The sequence below is a fragment of the Fusarium proliferatum genome, assembly GCF_900067095.1.
Source record: "Fusarium proliferatum ET1 genome assembly, contig: FPRO_scaffold013, whole genome shotgun sequence".
Taxonomy (NCBI): Eukaryota; Fungi; Ascomycota; class Sordariomycetes; order Hypocreales; family Nectriaceae; genus Fusarium; species Fusarium proliferatum.
In genome coordinates this window covers 1,180,807-1,207,525 of record NW_022194802.1, presented here as the reverse complement: position 1 = coordinate 1,207,525, position 26,719 = coordinate 1,180,807, and the positions used below count along the sequence as shown (strand labels likewise).

At 49.8% G+C, this 26,719-nt stretch overlaps 8 protein-coding genes across 8 annotated transcripts; 5 read left to right on the top strand and 3 right to left on the bottom strand.

Moving 5' to 3' along the window:
• Positions 1-77: 77 nt before the first annotated feature.
• On the top strand, positions 78-1,950 carry FPRO_13037 (uncharacterized protein; the record flags this gene model as incomplete). The annotated part of the gene is made up of 3 exons (XM_031223619.1): positions 78-751; positions 838-1,547; positions 1,607-1,950. 3 exons carry the CDS (start codon positions 78-80, stop codon positions 1,948-1,950), a joined length of 1,728 nt encoding a protein of 575 aa, XP_031088960.1.
• Positions 1,951-2,406: 456 nt separating this feature from the next.
• FPRO_13036 (uncharacterized protein) lies at positions 2,407-3,836 on the bottom strand (the record flags this gene model as incomplete). The annotated part of the gene is made up of 2 exons (XM_031223618.1): positions 2,407-2,769; positions 2,826-3,836. 2 exons carry the CDS (start codon positions 3,834-3,836, stop codon positions 2,407-2,409), a joined length of 1,374 nt encoding a protein of 457 aa, XP_031088959.1.
• Positions 3,837-6,868: 3,032 nt separating this feature from the next.
• FPRO_13035 (pyridine nucleotide-disulfide oxidoreductase AMID-like family protein) lies at positions 6,869-8,307 on the bottom strand (the record flags this gene model as incomplete). Its single annotated transcript, XM_031223617.1, has 4 exons — positions 6,869-6,924; positions 6,980-7,287; positions 7,340-8,039; positions 8,106-8,307. 4 exons carry the CDS (start codon positions 8,305-8,307, stop codon positions 6,869-6,871), a joined length of 1,266 nt encoding a protein of 421 aa, XP_031088958.1.
• Positions 8,308-10,369: 2,062 nt separating this feature from the next.
• FPRO_13034 (uncharacterized protein) lies at positions 10,370-14,663 on the top strand (the record flags this gene model as incomplete). The annotated part of the gene is made up of 3 exons (XM_031223616.1): positions 10,370-10,600; positions 10,671-11,601; positions 11,650-14,663. 3 exons carry the CDS (start codon positions 10,370-10,372, stop codon positions 14,661-14,663), a joined length of 4,176 nt encoding a protein of 1,391 aa, XP_031088957.1.
• A 1,475-nt stretch (positions 14,664-16,138) lies between these two features.
• Positions 16,139-18,890, top strand: FPRO_13033 (uncharacterized protein; the record flags this gene model as incomplete). The annotated part of the gene is made up of 5 exons (XM_031223615.1): positions 16,139-16,221; positions 16,280-17,465; positions 17,518-17,868; positions 17,918-18,695; positions 18,745-18,890. 5 exons carry the CDS (start codon positions 16,139-16,141, stop codon positions 18,888-18,890), a joined length of 2,544 nt encoding a protein of 847 aa, XP_031088956.1.
• Positions 18,891-19,462: 572 nt separating this feature from the next.
• Positions 19,463-22,853, top strand: FPRO_13032 (uncharacterized protein; the record flags this gene model as incomplete). Its single annotated transcript, XM_031223613.1, has 4 exons — positions 19,463-19,544; positions 19,624-22,044; positions 22,098-22,206; positions 22,256-22,853. 4 exons carry the CDS (start codon positions 19,463-19,465, stop codon positions 22,851-22,853), a joined length of 3,210 nt encoding a protein of 1,069 aa, XP_031088955.1.
• Positions 22,854-23,007: 154 nt separating this feature from the next.
• On the bottom strand, positions 23,008-23,277 carry FPRO_13031 (uncharacterized protein; the record flags this gene model as incomplete). Its single annotated transcript, XM_031223612.1, has 2 exons — positions 23,008-23,186; positions 23,235-23,277. The coding sequence occupies 2 exons, from the start codon at positions 23,275-23,277 to the stop codon at positions 23,008-23,010; spliced, it is 222 nt and encodes a 73-aa protein (XP_031088954.1).
• A 580-nt stretch (positions 23,278-23,857) lies between these two features.
• Positions 23,858-26,401, top strand: FPRO_13030 (uncharacterized protein; the record flags this gene model as incomplete). Its single annotated transcript, XM_031223611.1, has 1 exon — positions 23,858-26,401. The coding sequence occupies one exon, from the start codon at positions 23,858-23,860 to the stop codon at positions 26,399-26,401; it is 2,544 nt and encodes an 847-aa protein (XP_031088953.1).
• Between the last annotated feature and the right edge of the window lie 318 nt (positions 26,402-26,719).

Genomic DNA, 26,719 nt, shown 5'->3' with positions numbered 1-26,719 from the left:
TTTCTTTACAGATCTCGATGTGTTTCTCCGAAGTTCCCAAGTGATTTTGTCAGTTCCAAACTTCATGCACACTCATCATGGCGACCGAAACGATGAATATACCTTCCGCGCCGTCGCGGCAACAACAGAAGCTCTCTATCCTTGAGGGCCCTGTCGATCCTCCACTGGTTGATTTGACGTTGGGCGAGCTCCTTGAGCTTCAGACATACCAGCATGGCAACCAAGAATGTCTGGTGATTCCCTGGACAGGCGCCCGCTGGACATACAATGAGCTAAGCCAACAAAGCTCATCTCTGGCGCAATCGTTATTGGACATGGGAATTGGAGTTGGCGATCGTGTTGCCATTATGGCAGGTAACTGTGAACAATATGCGGCTGTCTTCTTCGCGGTGGCTAAAATTGGTGCTATTCTTGTCATCCTGAATAACACATACACATCAACCGAAGCGATGTATGGGTTGAAGTTTTCTGACAGCAAGATTTTCTTCACGACACCAAGAATCGGGCGGCTCGACCAGATGCCGCTGCTACAGCAGCTTGAGAATAAGAAGACAGCCCCCATGGTTGTGATGCTGAGAGGAGATGAGTCTGGTAAATACCAGACCTATGACGAATTGGTGAATGCTGGTCGCAGGCGCAACCACCAAAGACTGTATCAAGCAATGACCAAGGTGCTTCCTCATCAAGTAGTCAATCTTCAATTCACAAGCGGAACGACCGGATTGCCCAAAGCTGCAATGCTCACCCACCAGTAAGTGATCCATCAATTCCTCTGAGCAATGTGCTAGCTTGGTGCGAACTGTCGACTTTTAGACCTCTAAGCTGACGAGTTTATAGCAACCTGGTAAATAATTCACGCTTTATTGGTGATCGCATGCGGCTTGGTCCTGCAGATATTTTGTGCTGCCCTCCACCGCTGTTCCATTGCTTTGGCTTGGTGCTCGGTCTTCTTGCTGTTGTCACTCATGGCGGTAAAATCGTGTATCCGGCGGAGGTCTTCGATATTGACGCAACGCTCAAGGCTATCTCTGATGAACAATGCACTGCCGTTCACGGTGTTCCAGCCATGTTTGATTCGCTCTTTCAGGCAAAGTGGCCTGAGAACTTCAACTGCGACAACCTGCGTACTGGTATAATTGCCGGTGCACCCGTTCCTCGATACCTCATGGAGCTGTTGGTAAACCGTTTCGGAATGACAGAGTTCACTAGCAGTTACGGCTTGACGGAGGCTTCTCCAACGTGCTTCAATGCCTTCACTGACGATTCCATTGACACAAGATTGACGACTGTCGGTACTCTGATGCCTCATGCAAAGGCCAAGATTGTTGACCGTGATGGTAACATTGTACCTGTCGGTGAGCGTGGTGAACTCTGCATTGGGGGTTACCAGCTACAGGCTGGGTACTGGAACAACTCAGAGAAGACCAACGAGACTATGATCCGCGACGCTGCTGGCGTCCTCTGGCTGCATACCGGTGATGAAGCTGTTTTTGACGAAAATGGGTACTGTTCGATTACTGGGCGCTTTAAGGATATTATCATCAGAGGTGAGTCAAGAAAATCAGTCTTGCCAGTATGGAATGCTTGACTGACCCCGCTTCAACAGGTGGAGAGAACATATACCCTCTCGAAATTGAGGAGCGTCTGATGGATCATCCTGCTATAACACGTGCCATTGTCGTCGGCCTCAAGAATAAGCATTACGGTGAAGTCGTAGGCGCCTTTGTTGAGTTGGCTGAAGGCCACCAGAAGCCCCAATTCGAGGAGATCAAGGACTGGTGTCGCAAGAGGCTCGGTGGTCACAAATCGCCTGCGCACGTCTTCTGGCTGGGTGATGGCGATGTTCCGGCAACAGTCCCTCTGACAGGAAGTGGCAAAGTTCGTAAGTTTGAGATGGCTAAGCTGGGCGATGAGCTTCTGCGAAAGCATGAAGTAGCTGCGAAGCTGTAGTGAGGAGTGGAGTGGAGTGGAGTGGACAGGACAGGACTCGATGGATTGGATGTGTATGTTTTGAAGCGTGATGCGATTATTGTTGACTTGAATTTTGGAAGATAAAAGTTTAGAGCCGAGAGAAAATTAAGAAAAGGATATTATAGATATAAATGGAAAGTATGTAGCTGACCAGACACCCAACACCTGCCGTTTTGTTTCTTGGCAGTCCTAGGTTATAATGCATGCAAAATTTCAACCTTACGTTGCAAGCTGCTAAGTCACGGGTGAGACACGGCTCTTTTATCACAAGCATAAGTATGTAGGTACCTAGGTAGGACAGGCAGTAATTTGATGATACCTCATCTAGAAACATGTGATCCAAACATGCATGAACTTTTTATTGCTGTCCCGAACATCTCAAACGACCAGTATTTTCTATAAACCTTATTATGCCCGTCAAATCCTGTTCGACACTCACAGCTTAGGCACAAGACCAAGCTTTGTACCAGCAACAACCTTCTCATTGTCTCCCAGTGGGCACAATTGGAAGAAGCGCTCTCGCGACGATCGGACGAAAGCGCTGCGCTGATGTGGCAGATCGACAAGCTTGTCTAGGCCTGAGCCGTGTACGAAGTCATACATAACAATAGTTGTATTGGTCTCCTGAGACTCACCAACAACATACATAGTGCGCGGATCGTCGAGATAGAGGTAGTGCATCAAGCTGCTCCACCACGCCGACACGCGGTGTGGCCCGCGGAATCGCACGTCACCTACAAGGGAATGTCGACCGCGGTCGAAGTCACCAGCGTTGAAGTAACCACCCAGCCGGTCCTCCTATTGAACGAGATCGTCAGAAGTGTAGCAAAAAAGAAGGACATACGTGAACATACCTTGGCCCAATAGACCTCGAAATATGCAAAGTGGATATCATCCCACTTGGCTAGAAGCGCAATCACATGCGGGTCATTATGCACCTGACGCAAATACTCTCGGTGTTGCTCCAACGTTCCAGTCTGGCTCCAACCTTGGGAAACACGAGGATCGTTCTGCCATTCATGAAAGAGACGTACGTGCTCAGCTTCATTATAGTCGACTGACACCATGGAGAAGGTCTCGTTAAGATGAGGAATCCACCGGCTGTAAACAATAGCCCCAGGTGCAGGCTTGGCTGGTCTGGCTGGGTGCCATGACTGCTGAACTCTTTCGGGATCATCGGGGTCTCCGGCGACTGTGATTGTCGTTGTGTTGTGTAAAGGAGTCAAAGGGAATGATCCAAGAGGGGTCGAGGTGGGCAGAGAAGAAGGCGATTCTTCTGGGCACCAAACAGGCCGAGGTCCAAATGGCGATCCAGCGCCTTGCCAGAAGGTACTTCGCAAGACAAGGACGAGGCTCTCGTCAGTCTTGTTGGAGGTTTGACGCTTCTCCCGGCCCTTGAGAGGGTGATCAATGGCAAGCAACACTGCTGTGAGTTGTCGGCCCAGAATAGCGGCCCCAGCTCCATGTAACTGCAGTCGATATGATTCCACCGATGTTCTCAAAGTGAAAAGAGCATATGCAAGCAGCCAGACTTGACCCAAGTTTGGCGCCTCGGTGCCAGCCCAATGAACGGTGACACATGGTGAACGGCATGCCCGAGCCCAAGGACTGTTGTTGGATTGAGGTGGAAGCTCACTTGACTTCAGATCAATTGGGTCTGAGAAGACGAGGCCATCGTTATAAAGGTCAAAGGGCAGCCGCTTGTCAGACCCAGGAGCTTTCTGGACAAGTTTATAGGCTGGCGCATTCGTGTCAGGTTGTGCCGAGACTTTTTCGATCGCAAACTCAGTCTGGTAGGGATGAGGAAGCTTGACGACCGTTTCGCCAGCTTTGAGGGCTGAGAATGTTCCTTTTGGCGCTGACATTGTTCAAACGGTCTGAGGATTAAAGATTGGATACTAACGAGAAGGGTTGGAAAAGGATGGAAAAGTTCGACACACTCAAGAAGCTATTCACACCAGGATATCAAGCTGCATAAGTGGGAGAAGGTATCCATGCCGGTCCTCCACTTCGGAACAAGCTTGACACGTTGGGACTGCATTCTGCATGGATGGTGTACCCATCAATTCCGCAACTTTCCAGGCCATTGCACAACTTTCTCGGCTTTGGTGCAATGAAAGACTAGTGGTATTTTGGAGACGACGTCAAGGACGCAGAAGTGGACTTAGCTTGCCAAGCCGTATGGCAGCCAGATCCCAAAGATCCCCCCCCCCTACTGTGAGTTGTGCAAACCAACTCTGCTCGGGCAGTCAGGGTCAAGATTCTCGTGTGGGTCAGAGCGGATCTGATAACTCAAGACCAGCCACCCCTGACGCCCAATTTCTTACTTTCTGCCTGCACACCCCCCCTCCTCTTTATCCGGTCTTCGGAGCTGTTTACCTATTCCCAGGATCAGGGTCTAGGTATTGCCGACTTTGACCGCTAGCAGGATCTGATAAACCACTCAACCACGCTAAAGGTTCTGCAGGCTCACCCACCAGTTAACCACTGGGGTGGGGAGTGCCGGCTTCGTGATCTTTGTAAAAGTCGATTCCAAAGATTTTGATGAATAGAATGGCCTGATGAATTTCTTCGAGACCGAGTGTGCCTGGAACCTCTGTTCCGGGAACATTGTCTGGTCTCAGCGGTCCAAGGCACGCATGCTTGACCCTCAGCAGTGCATCGATATTGCAGCTCCCACCTGTGATGAGCCAAGGACATAGGGCCGTTTTCTATCATTTGTGTGGTGTATTTTGAAGCCACCTACTTAGTAAGTTCGGGAACAGCCATAAGCTCGGAAAAAGACACATGACTTACTGTAAGAGTCTTCATGTAAGTTACGGGTTCTCAAATCTTCCGAGGTGTCCATGGCGTCAGTGGCATGTCAATCGCCACTCATCTGTTAACTTTGCCGATATTTTGACTTTCCAGCATGCACGGGCACGTTAAGACTGGTTGGCAACCCGGTAGCCAGGTACGAGGAGACCATGCACGGACGAACAGACAATTGAGCGATGGGATTTCCGATCCAATCTTATCAATCAAATCTCATCTGATCTGAATTGCTCGTACATACGCAAGACCCCTCTTCACTGCAAGATGGAAGACGATCATGCCTGAGATCTGATTGCTTGTTCCCGATGATCAGTTGTTAATCGCACGCGATCACTGATCTTTTCCATCCAGTGTATATGCATAGCGATGAACATGGGTATAACGAATCCTTGGTTAGAGCTGTCGATCTTGTCTGGCTTCTCCGCTTTTCGTTCACATTCTTGGTGTTTCTTGGGCGAAGGTAACCCCAGACACCATACTCGGAATACGGCACCAAATGAGCTGTACAAAGCGATTCATGACGTGAATGTTCTGAACCTTAATGGCTATTGAATATCATAGTCTTATTTGCAGAGGCCGATGGGTATGCTATGGTGACATTTAGTGTTTTTGTTCCTACCACATGGACCAAGACTTCGAATGATGCTCGGCTCTGGCTTTTTCCAAGTCAAACGATGTCTAAAGACACTGCTATTGTTGTTTCAGCTTCTCTTCAAACCAACCTATGCTTGATAGATACCTACTTAGTCATAAGCCTTGAAAGTCTGTATGCCGATGATGAGACGATAGTAATGTTGGAGAACTATGTTGGTGTCGAGGATAGGCTATGCCATAATTCGAGCCCATGATGTGATGTATAAACTGATCGGTGATCCTTCGCAGATCGCTCTCTTGTCTCAAGGTATCTGAAAGCTCGCACTTTCTAGAACTCTTGGCTCCTATATTAAAACTTGGAGTACAAACTATTCACTCATCTCAGTAACTTCCTGCGCTAGAATTCTCCATGCCAGTCTGGTATAACAGCGCTGAAACCTACGGCAAGCCAAGTCTATCATGGAATGAATGGAAAGTCCGACTTCCCCAATGCTCGTTATTTACTATGAACTTGTCGCTTACATGTGCGCTCTCCCGTCTCATCGTTTACTGTTATCTCCTGTCCTGCCTGTAGATTGGCGTGAGGCTGTATGTCATAGAGAAAGGTCCGAACAAGTGGCATATCCACCACGAGGATATGTCCTTGGCTCGATGGCTGAAATGTGACGGTTCGGGACTTACAAATGATTCTTTTACTCCAAACGGATCCTAGGCTCAACGACCAAGTTTTCCCCTGTTAATACACAGATTGATTATATTGCAATATATAGATCCCGTGGCCTCTAATGGAGTATGGACGCCATTATCACGCAGAACCATGGTCGCTAGATGTGCTTTTAATCCATTACAACCTAGTGTTATCGTCAGATTGTTGTCAATCTTCTCTTAACAGGCATTAATGTGCTTCTTTCTTCTTCATTTCGGCGGATTGCCTTTCTCCAAGAGCCCGACACGGAGAGATGTGTCGAACAACTTTAATTGACTTACAAGAATGTGAAATCTTTCATCATCATATGTCTGAGGGTCTGGAACATGTACAACTATCTAAATTAGAATGTGGCGATTCATACAGTTCCCCTGGTTGTCGGAATTGTAGTCTTCGTCCTTACTCTTGTCTCCTCGCCTGTCAAAATGCTTGAGGGTGGAAGATACAAACGAGCCAAGGAAAACATTGGATATATGAGTTTAAATCGCGAATATCAACTAACATTGTAGGTGCGGACGAAAATACAGCCGATTAATGACAACGGCTTCGATTCTTACCACTTCGTGGTCCCATTGGGGTCAATCTCATGCTAGATAGATGCGCTATTCGTGAACAAGATTTGAATAGTTTCTCACTCTATGAACATAAAAGAGCTTAGAATCGTATAATAGGTATCAAGAAGAAGTAAATAATACACCCAGGACAACGCAAAGGCTGTCGCTCATCCTCGGTAACATGTCTAAAGATTGTATTCCAAACGCCAGTCAACAAGATCCTTTCACATTAAGCCTTAGCCTCGTCAGTCTTGCGGCCGCCGAGCTGCATGTAGTTCCAGCAAACTATCGACTCAGGTCAGTCATCTTAAGAAACATATCAAGGTCCGGTTTAACTTACTCGTCCAACCAAGATCATCTCGGAAGCAAGACTGGGCAACTTCTTCGCCATAAACTGTGCCTGTATCAGGGCTCGATGCTACAGCCTTCTTTCCAACTGCGAGTCCAATCACAGGAGGGTAGACCACAAGCTCCTTGAACTCTGGGGTGTGACCTGCTCGTTGGCTGAGGATGCTTTGATGGATGTTCTGTGCTACGTAGTGGCCGTGATGCATAGCACCGCCACATCGCTTGATACCGGGCCAGTTGGTGATATCGCCAGCAGCATAGTGCGACTCGGCATTGGGTGTGCCGTCCTGGAACTGCAGACTATGCGCGAGTCAGCAACTGGAGGTTTCAAGTCAGGAGACAATTGGCTTACTTGGGCTTGATCTTGACGAGACCGTCCGCATCGAGGGCAGAGGTCGGCAAGTATGTTGAGGTCGGAACACTCCTGGAAATGGCCATGATAACCTCGCTTGCGAACATCTTATAGCCGTTGGTGAACTCAATCTCATACTTCTCACTCCCGTCAGTCGTCTCGACCTTGTTGTTTGTAGTTAGACGGTGGCTCATGAGAACCTCAACACCAGCCTCGAGGAGCAACTGAAGAGCAACATCCTTGGTCTTGTCAGGAAGACCTTCTGAAGAAAGGAGCTTGTCACGCGAGTGAACGAGAGTCACTTTGAGGTGAGGCTTCACCATTTTCAGCTCTGCAGCCATCTCGATACCAACAGCGCCTCCACCAACGACCACGACGCCATGCTTAGCATTATGGACAGAGTTGATGTGGTTCTCGGCTTCAAGGAGATATTGCTTTCGCGTCTTAGACTGAGGCACAACAGGCCAGACGCGGCGCAGACCAGTAGCAGAGACGAGGTAGTCGTACTCAAGGGTACTCTTCTCCTCGCTGAGGTGAGCAGAGATGGTCGCTTTCTTGGTTGCAGGGTCGACACTGGTGACGGAGCCTTGGATGATGTTGATGCTAGGGTCCTTGAGGCCAGGGATATCAGAGTACTTGACCCAGTTCTTCTTGGAGAAGTTGGAATCAGCAAGAGCCAAAGGGGAGCCGATCAAATGGTCTACGATACTGTCAGGATCCAGCACTTATCAAGTTGCTTAGCCCCGCTGGACTGCAGCGTACTTACAGTAGCCATCTCTCTCATCGACGATGGTGATATCGATGTTGAAGCGAGGAAGATCAGGATGGTGGATGTATGGCTCAGAATTCATGCGAGGAGAGTATCCTTGGCTCAGATCAAGCAAGTTGACAGCGGCAGATAGACCACCATAGCAACCTCCAAGGATGAGAACGCGCACGGCGTTGGATAATTCGGGGAGCGAACCCATCGTAGCAAAGGCCTTGGAGTGGAATGTAAGACGACTTTGACGTCGAAACACGAGATGTGACGGTAAAATCACAGGTCTTACTTGGATCTGAGGCCGAGGTAAGGCTGGGGTTGTATGCAAGGAACTCGAGGTAAGGAAACGTATGGCCTGCGATAGAGTAGCGTGTGGGACTCTGAGTGGTTGTCCTGAGAACGTGAACGGCCTTGGAGCAATAAACATGAGCTGAAGGATGGAGTACTTTGAGTGGGAAAATGGGGGGGACGGGAGAAGAAATAGTTGAAGCAGTCAAGGGGAGAAGAGGTGAGTGAATATACGTAGATGAAGACCCGGGAATAAACGACAGGACCCGTTGAGGACTACCAGTGACGCAAGACGGTATGGCATCTGATGCGAGGAGGAATACACTGTATCCGTACTCGGGTTAAAGGCGCAAGAAAGACTTCAATATCGGACCAAGACCGGCTCCGGCCCCGGCTCCAGACAAGGGGCCTTTCATCTCTCGGCTGGAGCCTGCATGGCCCTGTTTCTCCATCGTAATTCCCAAGAATATTGTGGCAGTCTCACAGTGAGATTTAGGAAGGAATCACGGGACCAGTCAGACAAGAAAACGCAGCGGGGCATTCTCCATGATCGCGGTGTTGGTATTGGTGTTGGTGTTACTGTAAGGAACTTTTTTGTATGTGGACGTGGAGTTAAAGTTATCAGATCCGTCCTAGACCTAGACCTAGACAGCCAGCCAGCCACCACAAGCGACGGAATACCTTGAAACTCCACTGAGGCCATGGCACCCTGGACAAGAGGGAAATTTATCAGATCTGGCGGATGTCCGTTCTCCGCTGACTCATTCAAGAACACGCAGTCTCGAAGCACAATTCCACTTCTTGTGATGAGTTGTACAGTGTGAAGACCGTTATCAGATCGGTCTTTGGCGTAATGATTTTGACGATCTCTTAGACTAATAATGGACCTGTTACGCACATCCTCTCAAGAAATTTCAACGTAGAGCTTATTCGATTTGCCTCTCTATGTTGAGAGAGCAAGGTTGTATTATGAGAGGAGCAGATGTTGTGAGCCATTTATAGGGTACCCTTATAGCAGCCAACCTTGGCAATGGATATAACACGTATTCTCAACTCCTTCACCATAGACATTCTGGTGCGCTTAAGCTATGATGCTCTTGAACCCCGAACAATTAGTCTTACTGTGTCTTCTGCGTCTGTCGATCTTGGTGTGCTATTGATTCGGAAATCCGTTGGAGGGAGTCAGTCCCAATGCGAGGGGACCACACCCAAAGGTTAACGCTTGGCAAGCAGGCCAGTGAATGAACGAAAAGAATTATCTGATCCGAACAATCCCTGACGTTTCGAACTAGCTCGCCCCGCTGATGGATCAAGCTTATAGCAACAGGATCATCAGCGATTTATACCTTCGGGGAACTGACATAGTTGGGAAATAACGACGGATGTTGTTCTCTTGAACTTGAGGAATATCCTGAAATCTCGAATTTGGACATTTGTGAAAATAATATTGACGCTCAACTCTGACCAAAGCAGAGCCCATCATCTTGTCTTTACTACACCATAATGCGTCTACATTCTCACTGGATCAACACAGTCACGGTCCCAAATTCGCTCTTCAAGTCTTCTCCTTCTTCTCCTTCTTCAGGCCAATCGTTCAGCGCATCTTCTCGACTTTATTCTGTAGTGGGGGCTTCAATCCTTCGCTTCTCTAGCACCGCGACCTTATCCCTATTAGAGCTGCCAAGACAAGACCGGGGTGACTCTACTGTAAAATTATGCTTGTTTGACGGCGAACTAGAGGCTCTGCACCGGCTCCGTCTCCGTTTTCAAGTCTCCAAATGGATCGTCTCGTCTGGGGCTGGTCCTCATGCCAAGACGACCATGGTCTTCAGTAAGGGATCTACAAGACCGATATTCTCGGGGCTCAGTGGCGGCGTAGCATATCTTTTCATCATGGGATTCCCTCTCTTCTCTTCTTCCGATTCTTGTGTGTAGGGTCGTTGTGAAGATCCATTGGTACTATTGCGACTTACACTGTCGAGATGGCTTCAGCTTCACCTGAGCAACATCACAACGCCGCGACTAGCAGCGATTCTGCTAGCGAGCCGACACGTCATGACTCTACAAAGGCAGACCCTGCTACAACAGAGACGTTGATACGTGCGCTCAACGACCCAACTGTTGAGCGTCCACCGAGTCACTCCCCACGACCATCTACAAGATCGTCAGCTATATCAGCTCCATCTCATACACCACCAAAGAAGAGGAAAAGGGTAAGTTCCTCCAAGAAGATATAAACCCTCTGCCTTGTCACTCCCAACATCCAGCTAACGCCCTGTTTAGAGTCTACGCTCGTTCTTCATCTACTTCCAGCTGCTCTTCTATGCCAACCCATCATGGGTGGATATCCTCCTCCTCATCGTCGGAACTCTCGCAGCATCGGGGGCAGGAGCACCGTTTCCTCTTATGGGAATCATTTTTGGTCAACTCGTCAACGACCTTAACACTGTGTCATGCGATGATGGAGAAATAGCCTCTCAATATTCGCCCAAAGAACTTCAGGACAGTATCAACAAAAAGGTGGTCATGATCACATGGATCGGCGTGATCAGCTTTGCGCTCATCTATACCTACATCGTGTCATGGTCAATCTTTAGCCGTCGTCTCGAGAATCGTATTCGCGATCGTTACTTTATGAGTATTCTCTTGCAAGACGCTACTTTCTTTGACAAGAGACAGGCTGGAGAGATTACATCCCGTCTCAATGTAGACATACAAGCTATTCAGTCAGGAACTTCTGAGAAGGTGGGCATCATTCTAGGATGCACATCTTTCTTTGTATCTTCGTATGTGGTCGCCTTCATCAAGAATACCACACTCGCTGGGATTCTTGTGTCACTTGTGCCTGCTTTCATGCTTCTTGCCACAGTGGGTAGCATGTTCACTGCAAAGTTCGCGACTGCAATGACTGAGAAGATCGCCTCTGCTTCTTCGATCGCCTCAGAGGTTCTTGCGAATATCCCGGTTGTCCAGGCATTTGGGGCGGGTCCGCGACTAGAGGCCATTTTCGCTGAGAGGATGAAGGGGGCTCGAAAGCAGGGTGTTAACAAGGCTTTCGTTGCTGCTATTCAAGCTGGAATGCTTTACTTCATTGCTTACTCTGCAAATGCCCTTGCTTTCTGGCAGGGTAGCACACAAATTGCGAGCATGGTTGAGGGTAATGGCGGTGCATCTGTCGGTGACATTTATACCGTCATTCTCCTGCTGGTTGATGGTAAGCATCTGCTTCACGAGATTGAATCTTCTGACTGACTTGAGATAGCCTGTGTTGTTTTGGGAGGTATCGCACCGCTGCTGCCCTTAGTTGGAGCTGCTGTTGGATCGTTTGAAAAACTTCGTGAAGACATGGACAGCCCTGCAGTCATCGATACTGGATCTGATAAAGGAGAGAAGCTCTCCTCGGTCGAGGGAACTGTATCTTTTAGGAACGTATCATTTGCTTATGCCTCACGGCCCCATCACTCCGTGCTCAAGAACGTCTCGTTTGATTGTCCTGCTGGCAAACACACGGCGCTTATTGGCTTGTCAGGGAGTGGCAAGTCAACTATCGCTGGTCTTACATCCCGAATCTATGACCCTGCTGAAGGCACGGTTCTCCTAGATGGTCATGACCTCAAAAACTTGAATGTGAAAAGCTTGAGGAGCCATATGAGTCTTGTACAGCAAGAGCCATCTCTCCTAGATCGATCCATCGTTGAGAACATAGCCCTCGGTATTTTGAACTCCCCTCAACCTGGGCATGAGCGATTCAAGGCTACTATTCTCGGCACCGGCCTCACTGAACTTGCTGCCAAGCTCCGACGGGGTGAAGATCTTACGACTGCAGCTCAAGGATTTGGTCAGGACATGATTGACCTCGTTCACCGTGTTCAGGAGGCTGCCCGTCTAGCGGACGCGGCTGGTTTCGTGGACAGGCTTGAGTATGGCTACGGAACTCTTGTTGGTACAGGGGGGAAGCTTGTTAGTGGCGGCCAACGACAGCGCCTTGCACTCGCAAGAGCCCTCATTCGCGACCCCAAGATCCTGATCCTCGATGAAGCCACTGCATCCCTTGACTCTGCAAGCGAACATCGTATCCAGATGGCCATTGAATGTATCGCCAAAGACCGCACTGTCATTGCCATTGCTCACCGGTTGTCAACTATCAAGAACGCTGATAACATCATCGTCATGAACAGCGGTGAGATTATCGAGCAAGGAAACCACCTTGAGCTCATGGCCTTGAATGGATCGTACGCTAGTATGGTCCGTTTGCAGACGGTCGACTCTGAAGATGCTGGCTCAACCACGAGTACCGTCCGCACCGATAACATTCACTCGGAGAAGGATTCTATCACGGATCTCAAAGCCAAGGACGTAGAACAAGAGGTAGCAGAAGACTCAAAGGAAGAAATTATCAAGGAGAAGGAGGCGGCCCCCGAGGGAGACGCTGTTCTTGATTCCAACAAGTCCGCTTGGACTGTTATGAGAACCCTCAGTGGAATGGTCCGACCATATCTCCTTCTCATTATTGTCTGTCTCTTCGCTGCCACTATTGTTGGCCTCACATTCTCCTCCTCTGGTCTTATCTTCGGTTATACCATTGACAACATCAGCCCATGTAATCCTGTTGAAGACATTCGTTGGGCTGGTAGGTTCTTCGGGGGCATGTGGTTCCTGATCGCTTGTGTCGAGTTGTTGGCCAATACTACAAGTTGGACTGGCTTCGGCATGGTTGCTGAGAAGTTGTTGTACAAGATCCGAGTCCTTTGCTTCCGCTCCCTTTATGAGCAAGACCTTGATTGGCATCAATCAGAGGGCCGCACACCAACTGCTTTGTTATCCGTCATCACCACAGATGCTGCCACAGTTGGCGGTTTCAGTGGCTCTATCATTGGTACAATATTCTCCATTGTGGTGAACTTCTTGGTCGCTATCATCCTCTCACATATCCTTGCCTGGAAGATTGCCATCGTCTGTTTGGTTATCGTCCCTATCCTCCTTGGCTGCGGCATTATGCAGCTTCGCTCTCTATCCAAGTTCGAGCGCCGGCATGCTGGAGCATTTTCTGGTGCAGTTGGCATCGCTAACGAAGCCGTCAACTCGTTCAAGACAATTTCCTCGCTGTCTATCGAAGAAGAGATCATGAGCTCGTATCGTCGGGCACTCAGAGCACCTCGAAAGGAAATCACCCTTGCTTCCATGTATGCCAACTTGTGGCTTTCTCTGGCTAACAGCACGGGAAATCTGATCTACGCATTTGCCTACTGGTGGGGATCAACTCGCATTACCGCAGGCGAGGCAAGCCAGCGAGAGTTCTTCATCATTCTCATCTGCATGCTTGTCAGTGCGCAGCTCTGGGGTCAGATGTTCAGTCTTGCCCCCGAGGTATCTCGTGCTAGAGCCGCCGCTTCCCGAATTCTGAGCTTGATCAACATTGGATCCTCCCAGAATGACGCCAGGAAGGGAAAGCTCACGCTCGCTATTGAAGACACCGAGAAAGATGTCGAAGCATGTGCTGAAGCGCCCGTCAAGAGTCATGAAAGCAAGGGGGCGACAATCGTCTTTAGGGATGTCAAATTTTCATATCCAGCTCGACCTCACATCCAGATCCTCACGGGAATGTCTTTTACCATCTCTGCTGGTCAATTCGTTGGGCTTGTCGGCCCTTCGGGTGCTGGTAAGTCCACCATCATGTCGCTGGTACAACGCATGCACCGTCCTTCTAGCGGAACGGTTGAGATCAACGGCAACGATATCTGTGCTCGGGAGAGCACCGAGTTCCGTAATGATATTGCGGTTGTTCCTCAAGACTGTGCACTCTTCGACGGGACAATACGATTCAATGTATCGCTTGGCTCAACTCCTGATCACGAACCAACAGATAAGGAGATCCATAAAGCATGTAAGCTGGCTAACATCCACAATGTAATCATGGAGCTACCCAACGGTTACGACACGGAATGTGGTCCTAATGGCTCTCGTCTTTCTGGCGGACAGCGTCAGCGTCTAGCCATCGCCCGCGCCCTTGTGCGTAAGCCTAAGTTGCTGCTTCTTGATGAGAGCACAAGCGCCCTCGATGCTGAGAGTGAGCGGGCTTTGCAAGAAGGACTTGAGAGGGTGGCACGTGGTATCACCGTGATCGCCATCACACATAGGCTTCACACGGTACGCAAGGCCGATGTCATCTTCATGATTGAGGGAGGCAAGGTTGTTGAAAAGGGAAGACACGAGGAGTTGGTAGAGAGAAGTGAAACCTATCGCACAAATGCTCTACAGCAGATGCTTGGTAACTGATCCATGTTGGAGATACCCCCACGCCCTTAGGAAGAGGCCAGAAAGACCTATTCCAAGTGACAAAAATACTTAGGTTAATTTGGGATGGATTAGACATTTAGATTAATTAATATTGACACCCTAAGTTTACCCTTTCTTACCCCCTGGCGCCTCAAAGCCTACGCCTGACCTCCACCTCTTCTTCAGTGTCTCAGCCGATAGAATGTACAGAGGGTGCAGCCTCGTGAAGCCATCCTGTCAATTCAGGGGATTTGCCCACGTTTTCTATCATGTGATGGCTCTTGGGCACACCAACATTTTGAATTTGCGTATCTGTGTTTTTGTTCCCCCTGTTTTGAAGAAGAAGAAAAAGAAAGACAAGACATGCTGATATATCATGCATTTCCGTGGAAGCTTTTGTCGTATTTACAAGGGTCCTGGCTGGAATAGTGGATGAAACGAGAATGAATCTTTGCCTGTAGAATACCTAAATTAGGTGCAAACAGAGGATAACGTAATGAAACTTGGTCTAAGCAACAACATGTCTATATATAGGCGTTGTATATAAATCTAAAATCGGCCTCTCACAATCGACTTATTTGTTACTGCAACTGCAACTTCAACTTCTGCAAGTCCCGAAGAACTCCAGGGAACGACGTCACAGTGTACAAGGATCAATCTGCACGGAAACTCAAGACCGGCCAATCATGGGCGACTTCGGTGATCTTTTGCAGTAAGTATCCGCATTAACTAACCCCTTGACTTGCGCGTTGCTTCATTCTCAACGATTGCCCAGGGTTTGGCTCCTTGCATTACAGCCAAGCTCTCACTTATTCCTTATGTACCGTCGTCAGATGATCTCTTTGTCCCAAATCTAAGGTACCTTAGCAAGGTTTACTTGCTTTGACCCTACAGAACGCGGTGCGGTATCAGTGGAGACGTTAGTGGTGCACCTTTTTTGGGGGGGTTCAACGGGGCTGCCGCGACGATTTCCTCATCCCACAGTCCAAAGAGTCCACTCCAAGAGGATCTTGACACCCAATTGGGACCCTCGAACCACATGCCTTCCGTCACCGGGACACACTCCATCTTTTCCAATACTTTGTTGGTCGATAATCGAAAAAATCTAACTCACTCGGTGGTTCAACCTTCAAGTCGCAACCATTCCCTCACCACCGCCCCACGACGATCCCTCCTCTCTTCCCGGCGTTGCACTCACCACGTTTCAAACTCGCATCAACGACGCCCATCCGAGACGAGGAGGGAGTGCTGCTGCCTCCCTACTAGACGACCCAGTCCCGGTACCACAGCATCAGCACCAGCACCAGCACCAACCCGATAGTAGTGCAAATACGAGCACCAGCGCCCACCGGAGCGAGCAGTTCGAACTCGTCGATTACCCTCCAATCCAGGCTCGTCGAGACGCCCAAGATCGTGAAGCAAGAAGACAGGCCAAGCGAGACGATAAGCGCCGCTGGCTAGAAGAACAAGACGAGATGAAGTTCTCCCATAGCATTCAGTTCAATGCTGTTCCAGATTGGAGCAGCCATTACATTGCATACAGCAATCTTAAGAAGCTGTATGTGCTGCTAACATTGCATTCAAGCCACACGTGAGCTAATATTATCTTCTCGCAGAATCTACAACCTCGAAAAGACCGCCCATCAGGCACGCGGAACCACTGGCGATGCCGAATCTCGACCTCTTATAAACCAAGAAGATGCCGAAGAGGTCTTCTCTCGAGCTCTTGGCGTCGAGCTAGAAAAGATATGCTCATTCTACGTTGCCAAGGAAGGCGAGCTGCTCGAGGAAGCTGCGCAACTGCTACGCGACGTTGGTGACGAGGCCGAAGATGCCATCGCCGATAACCGCTACCTTCGCAGGCTCTCTGTTTCATCAGCCCACCGTCCTGATGGTCGCAACGGCTTCCGCTCGAGAAGTCCTCGGAGCCGTAGCACCGACAATGAAGAGAGCGCGAGCGAGGAGGAAGATGAGACTACTGGGCTTACAACGAGGCGACGAAGCAGCGGAGGCCGCAGGCGCACACTTCCCAACATCCATAAGCCGCATTCTGAAGATCTGAACGCTTCCTCCGAGTTCGGTCGCGACATGAGGAGGCACAGCACCACAGTCGACGAAAACGATGAACAAGCTCTCATGTTCTCTTCTGGCATGTTTTCGTCTGGTATCATGCTCAAGAAGCGCATTATCGGCCTCTATGTATCACTCTGCGAACTCAAGTCATTTATCCAGCTTAACCGCACCGGTTTTGCCAAGGTGCTCAAGAAATTCGACAAGATCCTTGATAAAGAACTCAAGGGACCCTATTTGCGAGCCCATGTCGAGACAGCCTACCCCTTTAAAGATGAGACAAAGCGTGTTCTCGAGGACAACATTACCAAGATGGAGAAGGCCTATGCTGAGATTGTCACTGGCGGAGATGAGGAGCTCGCTCGCAAAGACCTTCGTTCGCATCTCAGAGAACATGTTGTCTGGGAGCGTAACACCGTGTGGCGAGATCTTATTGGTATCGAGCGCAGAGCTGAAGCTGCGGGCTTGGGACAAGCACTTCTCGGACAAGAGAGAGGGAATGTCACAAGGAGGTTGCAAGGCGACGAGGCCAAAGCTCCCCGAGAAACCCAGTTCCGCACACCCTTTGGCAAGATTACCTTACCTCCATGGCTCGCTAGCTCGTCTCTTTGGACACTGGTTGCTTGTCTTACTGTCTTCTTCCTGCTGCTTCTGCTCCCCATCATGGAGAAGCCCGAGCAACAGAACTGCCTGGCAATGCTTGTCTTTGTCAGTTTGTTATGGGCCACTGAGGTAAGTTTTCCAGCCAGGCAAATTCGCGATTGACCATTGCTGACCTTTTTAGACCATTCCCCTCTTTGTGACATCATTACTTATCCCATTCCTCTCTGTTGTCTTGAACGTCGTTCGTGATGAGACACCAGGCAAGCCTCAAAAACGCCTCGACTCTAAAGCAGCCACATCTGCCATCTTTGCTGCCATGTGGACGCCTGTCATCATGCTTCTACTCGGCGGTTTTACTCTAGCAGCTGCTTTGTCCAAGTGTACTATTGACAAGCGACTGGCGACTCTTGTCCTTAGCAAGGCCGGCACCCAGCCCAAGACTGTGTTGATTGCCAACATGTTTGTGGCCGCATTTGCGTCTATGTTGATTAGCAATGTCGCGGCTCCTGTGCTATGCTATTCTATCATCGAGGTCAGTCAATCAATGAAATGGATAGAGGCTCAAACTGACAACCATACAGCCCATGCTGCGAACGTTGCCTTCTGATTCCAACATGTCGAAAGCTGTCATTATTGGTATCGCACTCGCCTCCAATATCGGTGGAATGCTCTCACCCATCGCTTCTCCCCAGAACGTCGTGGCAATGGGCATCATGCAACCCGCGCCCACGTGGCTGCAGTGGTTCTTTATTGTCATTCCTGTCGGCGCTCTCTCGATTGTTCTGATCTGGCTCCTCCTCCTGGTTACCTTCCAGCCAGGCAAGGGTACCACGATTGCCCCTATTCGGCCTGTCAAGGAGAAGTTCACTGGTCTCCAATGGTTCGTTACTATCGTCACCATTTCTACCATTGCTTTGTGGTGTGCCAGCCACCAGCTAGAGGCCGAGTTTGGAGACATGGGTGTTATTGCTATTATCCCCATCGTGCTATTCTTCGGCATCGGCTTGCTGACCAAGGAGGACTTCAACAACTTCCCATGGACCATCATCATCCTTGCAGCCGGTGGTTTGTCTCTGGGCAAAGCTGTACGCTCGTCTGGTCTGCTACATACCCTCGCTGAGATCGTCTCTGAGAAGGTGGAGGGCATGAGTCTGTACGGTGTCCTGGTTGTTTTCTCAACTCTGATCTTGGTTATCGCAACATTCATCAGCCACACAGTCGCTGCCCTTATCTTCCTGCCTCTTGTCTTTGACGTTGGTGTTGCTATGGACCAGCCTCACCCCAACCTGCTTGTCATGGGTGGAGTGCTCATGTGTAGTGCAGCCATGGGTCTGCCAACCAGTGGATTCCCCAACATGAGTAAGTTTCATGCATTTACCCCTAACGACTCAATTCTAACCTATCATAGCTGCTATCATGAAGGAAGACCCGTTCGGCCAGCGTTATTTACAGGTCAAGCATTTCATTAGCCGCGGTGTGCCCAGCAGTCTCATTACTCTTGTTGTGGTTGTGACTCTTGGTTATGGGATTATGCAAGTCGCGGGACTTGACTAAATTAATGGGGTGTCGATATATGTGTTGTTGTTTTGGTGTTTGAAACTCGGTGTTATTTTACATTGGTTCTGTCAGGTGCATTGCCAAGTTCATGAGTGTAGATCAGGCGTCGGGATTCATAGACTGGAAGATATTTCTGTTTTCTTTTTGTCAGTCAAATATGAAGTGCTGCGAATAAATGTTGTTATATAGCGTTTCAGTAGATATCATCAGGCTTGGTTCTTCTATCTAATGTGGTTGTTAGTATGGGTTCGCATTGTCGCACTGTATCGTTGTAATGCAAGAAGCTCTGGCCATCTATTGACGTCGATGGTTGGCGGCATGACCCTGCCACTGGATACCGACTCCCAACTGACTACCTACCTACTAACCTTACCTGTCCTACCATTCCTGTCCATCGAACTACCCAAACACACCAACAACACTTAACACTGACTGTCTATCCTGCGACCTCATGGTTCAAACTTGTCGATAGCGTCTTCACCTGGCAAACCGTGCGCTTGGCTAACTCTGGGACCGACTGATGCGCCTCTTCTCCCAATAGCCTATACAGCTTCGAGCTGGCCGGCGCCATGCTCTCCGCTTTCACAGCACGTCCCATCATCGAGCTGCGACAAAAGGATAAGTCTAAGATTGAGACGATACTCGCTCAAGGTATACGCATACCCCAGTGGTCTCGCTGCTCTTTCACCGCAGTTTCTACGACACCGACTAACTAACTCTCGGCTCTCAGGTGACCGCGTTCTCGTCGGCCTTAACAATGGCGCACTCCGAATCTACCGTCTAAATGAGCTTTCCGACCAACCTCAGAATGGTTGCACTGATACAAATACTAATGGTTCGTCGTCTGCGGTGGGCGAAAACCATAATACTGCGAAAAGGTCGGAAAAGCCAACTGATTTGATGCGCGAGGTGGAACGCTTCTCGACGCGAGCAATCGAGCAGCTGGCTATTATAAAGGACGCAAACACAATTGTATCCTTGTCGAATTATCACGTCTCTTTTCACGATCTGAAAACCTACGAACTTATTGAGACCTTAAGCAGGACCAAGAATGCATCATGCTTTGCGTCAACATCGAATATTGTCAAGGATCCGGACACGGGAATTCCCGAGATCGTGAGCCGGCTGGCTGTTGCGGTCAAGAGGAAATTGCTACTCTGGAGCTGGCTTGAGAGCGAACTTTCTGAGGATGTGGACGAGATCGTGCTGCCTGAGTCGATTCGATCAGTAACATGGGCAAATGCGACAAAGTTGGTGTGTGGTATGAATGGCGGATACGTGATGGTCGACGTCGTAACACGTGAGGTGGAAGATATCGTGAGTCCGGGTTCGGGACCAGCAGCTGGGCAGACTAGCCGATTCGGTGCAATGAGCAGTGCTGGTATGGGATACATGGGATTGGGAGGTTATATGCCCAAGCCTCTGGCGGCCAAATTGGCCGAGGGACAAATGTTGCTCGCAAAGGATATCAACACACTATTCATCGACGATGACGGGAAACCCCTCGACAGACGGCAGATTCCCTGGAATCATGCCCCTGAGTCCATAGGGTACTCGTACCCATATATTCTTGCCTTACAAGCGCCCTCAAAAGGCTCCCTGGAAGTTCGGAATCCTACAACATTATCATCACTTCAGAATCTATCACTACCAGGCGCTTCTCAGCTTCACTTCCCGTCACCCACTTACAGCTTAGCACATGCCGGGAAAGGTTTTCACATCTCCAGTGAACGATGTGTTTGGAAGATGGACTCAACAGACTATGACTCCCAGGTTCAGGAACTAGTAGACGGTGGCCATTTCGATGAGGCTATTAGCATTCTCGAAATGCTTGAAGATGCACTGCTGAAGAACAAGGCGCAGACACTTCGCGAGGTCAAGATGCTCAAAGCTGAAGGGCTGTTCAAAAAAAAGAAATATCGCCAGGCGATGGATCTCTTCAATGAGGATACCGTACATGCACCCCCTGAACGAGTTCTGAGGATGTTTCCTCCATCCATTGCTGGAGAACTATCTGCCTGGGCTGGCCGCGAAGAGGAAGAAGAAGAGTCGGATGACGCCCCAGGAACACCGAAGAAAGCCAATGGCACTCGTCCCACCACCCCTGAACCCGTTGAGCAGGTACAGGAAACTCCGCAGTCAAGCAAAGGAGGCTTCGCCAGATATCTTACCGGCAGCTATAGGAGGCCCCAGTCGGACACCGCATCCATCCTCTCAAAGAAGGATACAGCGGACGGCGATGATGCTGCTAGTGTGAGGGAGGCTGAGTCAAACGAGGATCTGCCTTTGAAAGACAAGGACTTGACGAACGCGGTTCTGGAGCTCAACAGTTACCTGGCTGGGACCCGTGCTCGATTACAACGGGTGATTGATCCTGTGACTGGAAACCTGAAACCTCAAAGTGATCGAAATGGTTCAACAGAAGAGATAGCTGAGAAGTTCCTACGGATAGGGCTCGATGACTCTGAGAAGAAACTCGAGGAGGAGCTCCGAATCACCTTTCGTTTGGTCGACACAACTTTGTTCCGAGCATACATGTTTTCTCGACCAACTTTGGCAAGCTCTCTGTTTCGAATTCCTAACTTCTGTGACCCTAATGTGGTTAACGAAAAGCTTTTGGAACACAATCGCTATACCGAGCTGGTGGATTTCTTCCACGGTAAGAAGCTACATAAGGAGGCTTTAGAACTTCTACGACGATTTGGAGCCGCTGAAGAACCCGACGAGGCCGCACCAACACTTCACGGACCGCAGCGCACCATCCAGTACCTCAAAAGTCTGCCACCATCAGAAATTGACCTCATCCTTGAGCATGCAGAATGGACCCTCAAAGCCAGTCCAGATGAGGCCTTAGAGATCTTCACGGGCGACACAGAGAATGCGGAGACCCTCCCACGGGAACGAGTTGTGTCTTTCTTACATGATGTTGATACACAGTTAGAAGGACGCTATCTGGAACATATTATCACTGAGCTTGAAGATATGACACCAGACCTTCACGACCGATTAGTTGAGCTCTATGTAGAAAACTTGAAGAAGATGGACAAGGGCGAGAAGTGGGATGAAATGATGAATCACTTCATCGAGTTCTTGAGACAGCCGCGGCAGGTTTACAGTCTCAGCAGGGCGTTTAGATTGATTCCCAGAGATGGTAAGATTCATATACAGTTATGTGGTGATCTATACTGACTTATATCGACTTAGACCCAGTATTTTACGAGGCACAGGCTGTGGTATTGAGCAACATGAACCAACACAAACAAGCCCTTGAGATCTATGTATTCAAGATGAAGGACTACCAGAAAGCTGAACAGTATGTCATTCACCTGTTGTTCCATCGGCTCAGAAGCTAACTTCAGTAGATACTGTAACAGAGTCAACTCGACCCAAGATACCGCTCCATCATCTCAGCCAAATGAGAAGAATGAAACTGGAGAGGATCCTGAGACTTCTTCACCATCTATTTATCACACCCTTCTATCGCTCTATCTTCAACCGTCACCACCCAACCAGCCCAATCTAGAACCAGCACTGGACCTTCTTTCAAAGCATGGATCACGTCTCCCAGCGACATCAACTCTAGGACTCATTCCAGACGACCTTCCCGTTCGGTCACTTGAGTCTTACTTCCGAGGCCGCATTCGGTCGGCAAATAGTCTGGTCAACGAGGCAAGGATCGTCGCTGGTTTGCGACAGGCTGAGGGCATATCTATCGCGGCGCGGCTGCACCTTGGTGACGATGTACAGGGAGGGCAAGGCGGGCGTAACAGGCACGTTGCCATCACAGACGAGCGACACTGCGTCGTGTGTCACAAGAAACTCGGAGGAGGTATGCGTATTGGCGGAAGCGTTGTAGCTGTCCTGCCGGATAACACGGTGGTGCACTACGGTTGTTTGAACCGAGCAACAGGGAACAAAGTAGACGCATCCCAGGTGCCAAGTTGGGGTCGAGGGTTCTAGACGGGTCGTTAATGCCGGATGGGAGCATCGTTTCGAGGAGCATTTGCATGGATTGGATCGGTGGTAGCCAGTATGATATTTCTCAAATACCCTTCATATTCAAACACATCTTGCCGCTGAAGGGTTTGCAATCGTTCGCGAGGAGTAGATTCCCTCAGTCCTCCTCTTCTTGCACCTCCTCGCCATAGTTCTCTTCCTCTTTGGCCTCGGCCGCAGCATCCCTCGCCTTGTCCTGCTCCATTCGCGCTGTGAGCTCTTTATTGATAGTTTCCTGGGTGTCGGCGACAGAGGCGCGCAGAGCCTTTAGATATGACGACTTGTCGGCCGTGGAGGCTGGAGATGAGATAGCCGGAAGGGTGTGGGCAACCTTGAACGGTTCACTCGCTGGGGATGTGTAGTCTGCGGTGAGAGTTGGTTGCGCCATATTGAGTTTTCGATTATTGCGTTCGGCGTTGGAAGAATATCAAAGTCTAGACTTGGATGTGGTGTTTTGACGTGGGGTTGTAGAATAAGAACCCCACATTACCTGTTCGTGGAGGTGTATGGTGCCAGAGCAATGACATGACGGAACAAGTATATCATGAAAAACAAGCTCAATCACCCAAGATACAATTCCACATTGAGCGACTGGGAGTTTGAAATCCCGTATTTTACTCAATAGATCTTCAGCTGGTATATCTTTCGCAGTCAATTATATTCAACAGCCAATTCTGTTCTAAAAACCAGGTTATTTAGTGAAGCGACTTGCTGAAGGATAAGCAATCTGGTCGACTCCAGGTTAAGCTGAAGCTGATAGTTCATGAACACCTATTCATTATCTCCACTCCACATCAGCTCAACGTTGATAAGAACTCTTGATAACTTGGTACCTAAATCACACACTAGCCTCATCAACGCCGAAACAAACCCCAAACACCGTTCCTACCTGCGACCCTGTCGATCCGGGCTCGCATCTCTTTGCGTCTCAAGATGTAACAACGGCCGAGGAGCCGCATAGAACAATAATGCAACCCTCACGCTCTCAGCCCCGCGGCCCCGGCAGCTTCGCTCCTCTATCGAGCTCATCCGCCCAACCCTCGCAGCTTTCGACATCCTCACGACCTGCTCTGCGGCGAGTAGAGACCTCGGACGACGAGGACGAGACACCTCGGCCATCTATCACAATACCCAAGTCGCGACCGTCTCCTCAACCACAACCGTCATCTCCTGCGACCCCGATATATGCCCAGTTCACGACCCATGGAAACCCTAGTACCGCAAGCTTAGGACATCACAACTTTTCGAGGCCGGCCAACGCACGGTCTGTTACCCAGGGATCACCAGCGACGATTGTTAAGGGCCATGCGCGCAAGCATTCGGCCACCCAGGGCTCATTCGAGCCTACGCTACCGTCTATGAGTATATCGAATCTTTCATCGCACCTCGGAATGTCTCATAATAATATGTCGACCGCCTCTGCGTCCGCGGCAGCGGCTGCTGCCGCCGCCGCCACAGCCTCCAATGTCAACTTGTCGGCAAGTCAGATTGCTGCGCAGGCTGCTGTCATGTCGCACCAGAATCATTCGCGCCAGAGATCGCAGACTGTGCCTTTTCCTGGCGATCAAAACGATGGAGTGCGTCGCGGAAGCGGAAGTAAGGGGCCTACGAGTCCCCCTATGTTGAGCTTGACGGAGGCGAGTGCGCCGCGGGACAGTGGGTTTGGCAATCATGGAGGACATGCTGATCGACTTGGCGGGCCTCATTCTTCCGCTGCTACAGCTGCCGCCAATGTTGTATTTCCTCGATCTGGACACAATTCCCCGAGAGCGTCGCCTCAGCCTTACTCGCAACCGCCTCCTCCACCCCCTACGTCTGAGAAACCGTACAAGGCAGAGAAGCCAAAGGTCAAGCTATTCTCCCGCCCAGGCAAGATTAGCACAAAAGGCGAGGCCAAGGAAAAACCATTGCCAAGCCCAGGAAAGATTGGCTCGGCTCTATCAGCACTTCAGCGCGGCAACTTCAGCACAAACAGTCTCGTTGACTCGAGCAATCAGTCAATATACAACCTTACCAATTCGTCTTCAGCCACGATCCGGCCTATCGAAACACCCACCGAGGATAGAGAAAGGGACAAGGAAAAAGGAAAAGAGAAGGAAAAGAAGCACCACTTTCTTTCACGGCAAAAACACAAGCTCAAGGATGAGTATCATCTCCCACTATCATCAGCTGCCAGCAATTCCTTGCCAACAGATCCCAATGCGCCGAACCCTTTGTATAACTTCAACATTCCTCCGAGCCCTGGCCCCAACTCCTCTACCTTTGCCAAGGCCAAAAAGGATAAGAAACTCGGTGAGCGATCTGATAGTCGCCTGGAGAGCGAGTCAAGTTTCAATCTGCAGAGTGAATGGCCAGGACCAAGTAGTCTACCGTCTCTGTCTCAGCAGTCGACGATGTATGATCCTGTCGACCCCGGAAAGCTCGGTCTTCACAACCACATGTCGCTGGACGATGCGTGGCCGTACCTGAAAGCAAAGCTATTGGCCATATTTGAAGGGGAAGATCTGCGTCTCCCCGTTGAAGACTTTAACAGAGTTGTACAGATGCATATACAGTGGTGCATGCATAGACGCTCACCAAATACCATGTTGGAGGATCTTCGAGAACTTTTACACACAGGGTTCTTGTCACTTGACCGAACCTTACGTCAAACCCCAGAAGACCGGTTTATACCCACGCTTGTTGAGCTCTGGATGTTTACTTTTACTTCCATACTGCCATATATGCAAGCTGTCTTTCTCCCACTCGATATGGAGGTGTCAGGGTGTGGTACACTTATGACCGGAGAGCAGGCACGGGACTTCTGGGGCGGAGCTATAGCGTCTGCTTCTACTTCAGAGAGGCCAGCCCGTGTAGCACCGGCACCAGTAGTTCTCGATGTTCGGAGGCTGGTCCTTATCGCCTACAGAGATACTGTCATTTTACCACGGTACGAGACACTCAAGACAATATTCTCCCGACTATCTCTTGAGTTCCTGCCTTCGTCGCTTGCAAGTATGGCCATGTCTTCTCCCCCGGAAGCATCGCTGTCTACCTCCCCCTCTGAATCTTTCGGCCGGCCCGGCACAGCTATGTCTCTCGACCCATCTAATGCTTCTTACAATTCTACGAGTACAACCCTTCTGGGTGAAGGATCGGCAGGCGGCCGTAGCCGTGCGATCAGTAACGTCAGCTTCGGCAGTCACGGGAGTGATGGTGGGCTACGGCCATTCACGCCGTCTGGTGGCGGAATCCCACCACCGCCTTCTCTAGGCAGCCTAAGGGAACGTGAGCAGAATGTCGAGGACTCCAAACACATTACGGAGATGGTTGGTCGGATGCTGCAATGTATGAGTGTTTTGTCGGGCGTGTCGGCGGGTGATGCAGGTGCAGAAGGCAATGAGAGGGTGGTAGAGCTGTGTAAGATGTTGAAGCTAAACTGGCTTGGAAGAGGAAGGACGGGAAGAAACAGAAGAGGCATGGTAGGCGGCAGGGTGAGAAGGGACGATATGAGAGATGAAGTTCGTGTCTAGCAGCTTACGCATAAGTTAACGCATGGCATGGTGATGAGCAATGTACTGCAATCTATGAACCAACGTCTAAATAGCTGTAGACATATCCTCCAAAGATGCGAAATTTCGGAGGTGATGCCAGGTGAGGGTCCACGACCAGCTCTACTCCATATCTATCACTGCTTGGCAGAAGGGGCTTGGTCTCGCCGATGTGGAATGTAGCTAGAGAGCTTACTACGTGGTCATGAGCTATGTTGTCATGACACACCACCATCATGACACTACAAGCAAATGCACAGCATCACGAAAACTGCATAAGCAACATCACAAAATTGAAGA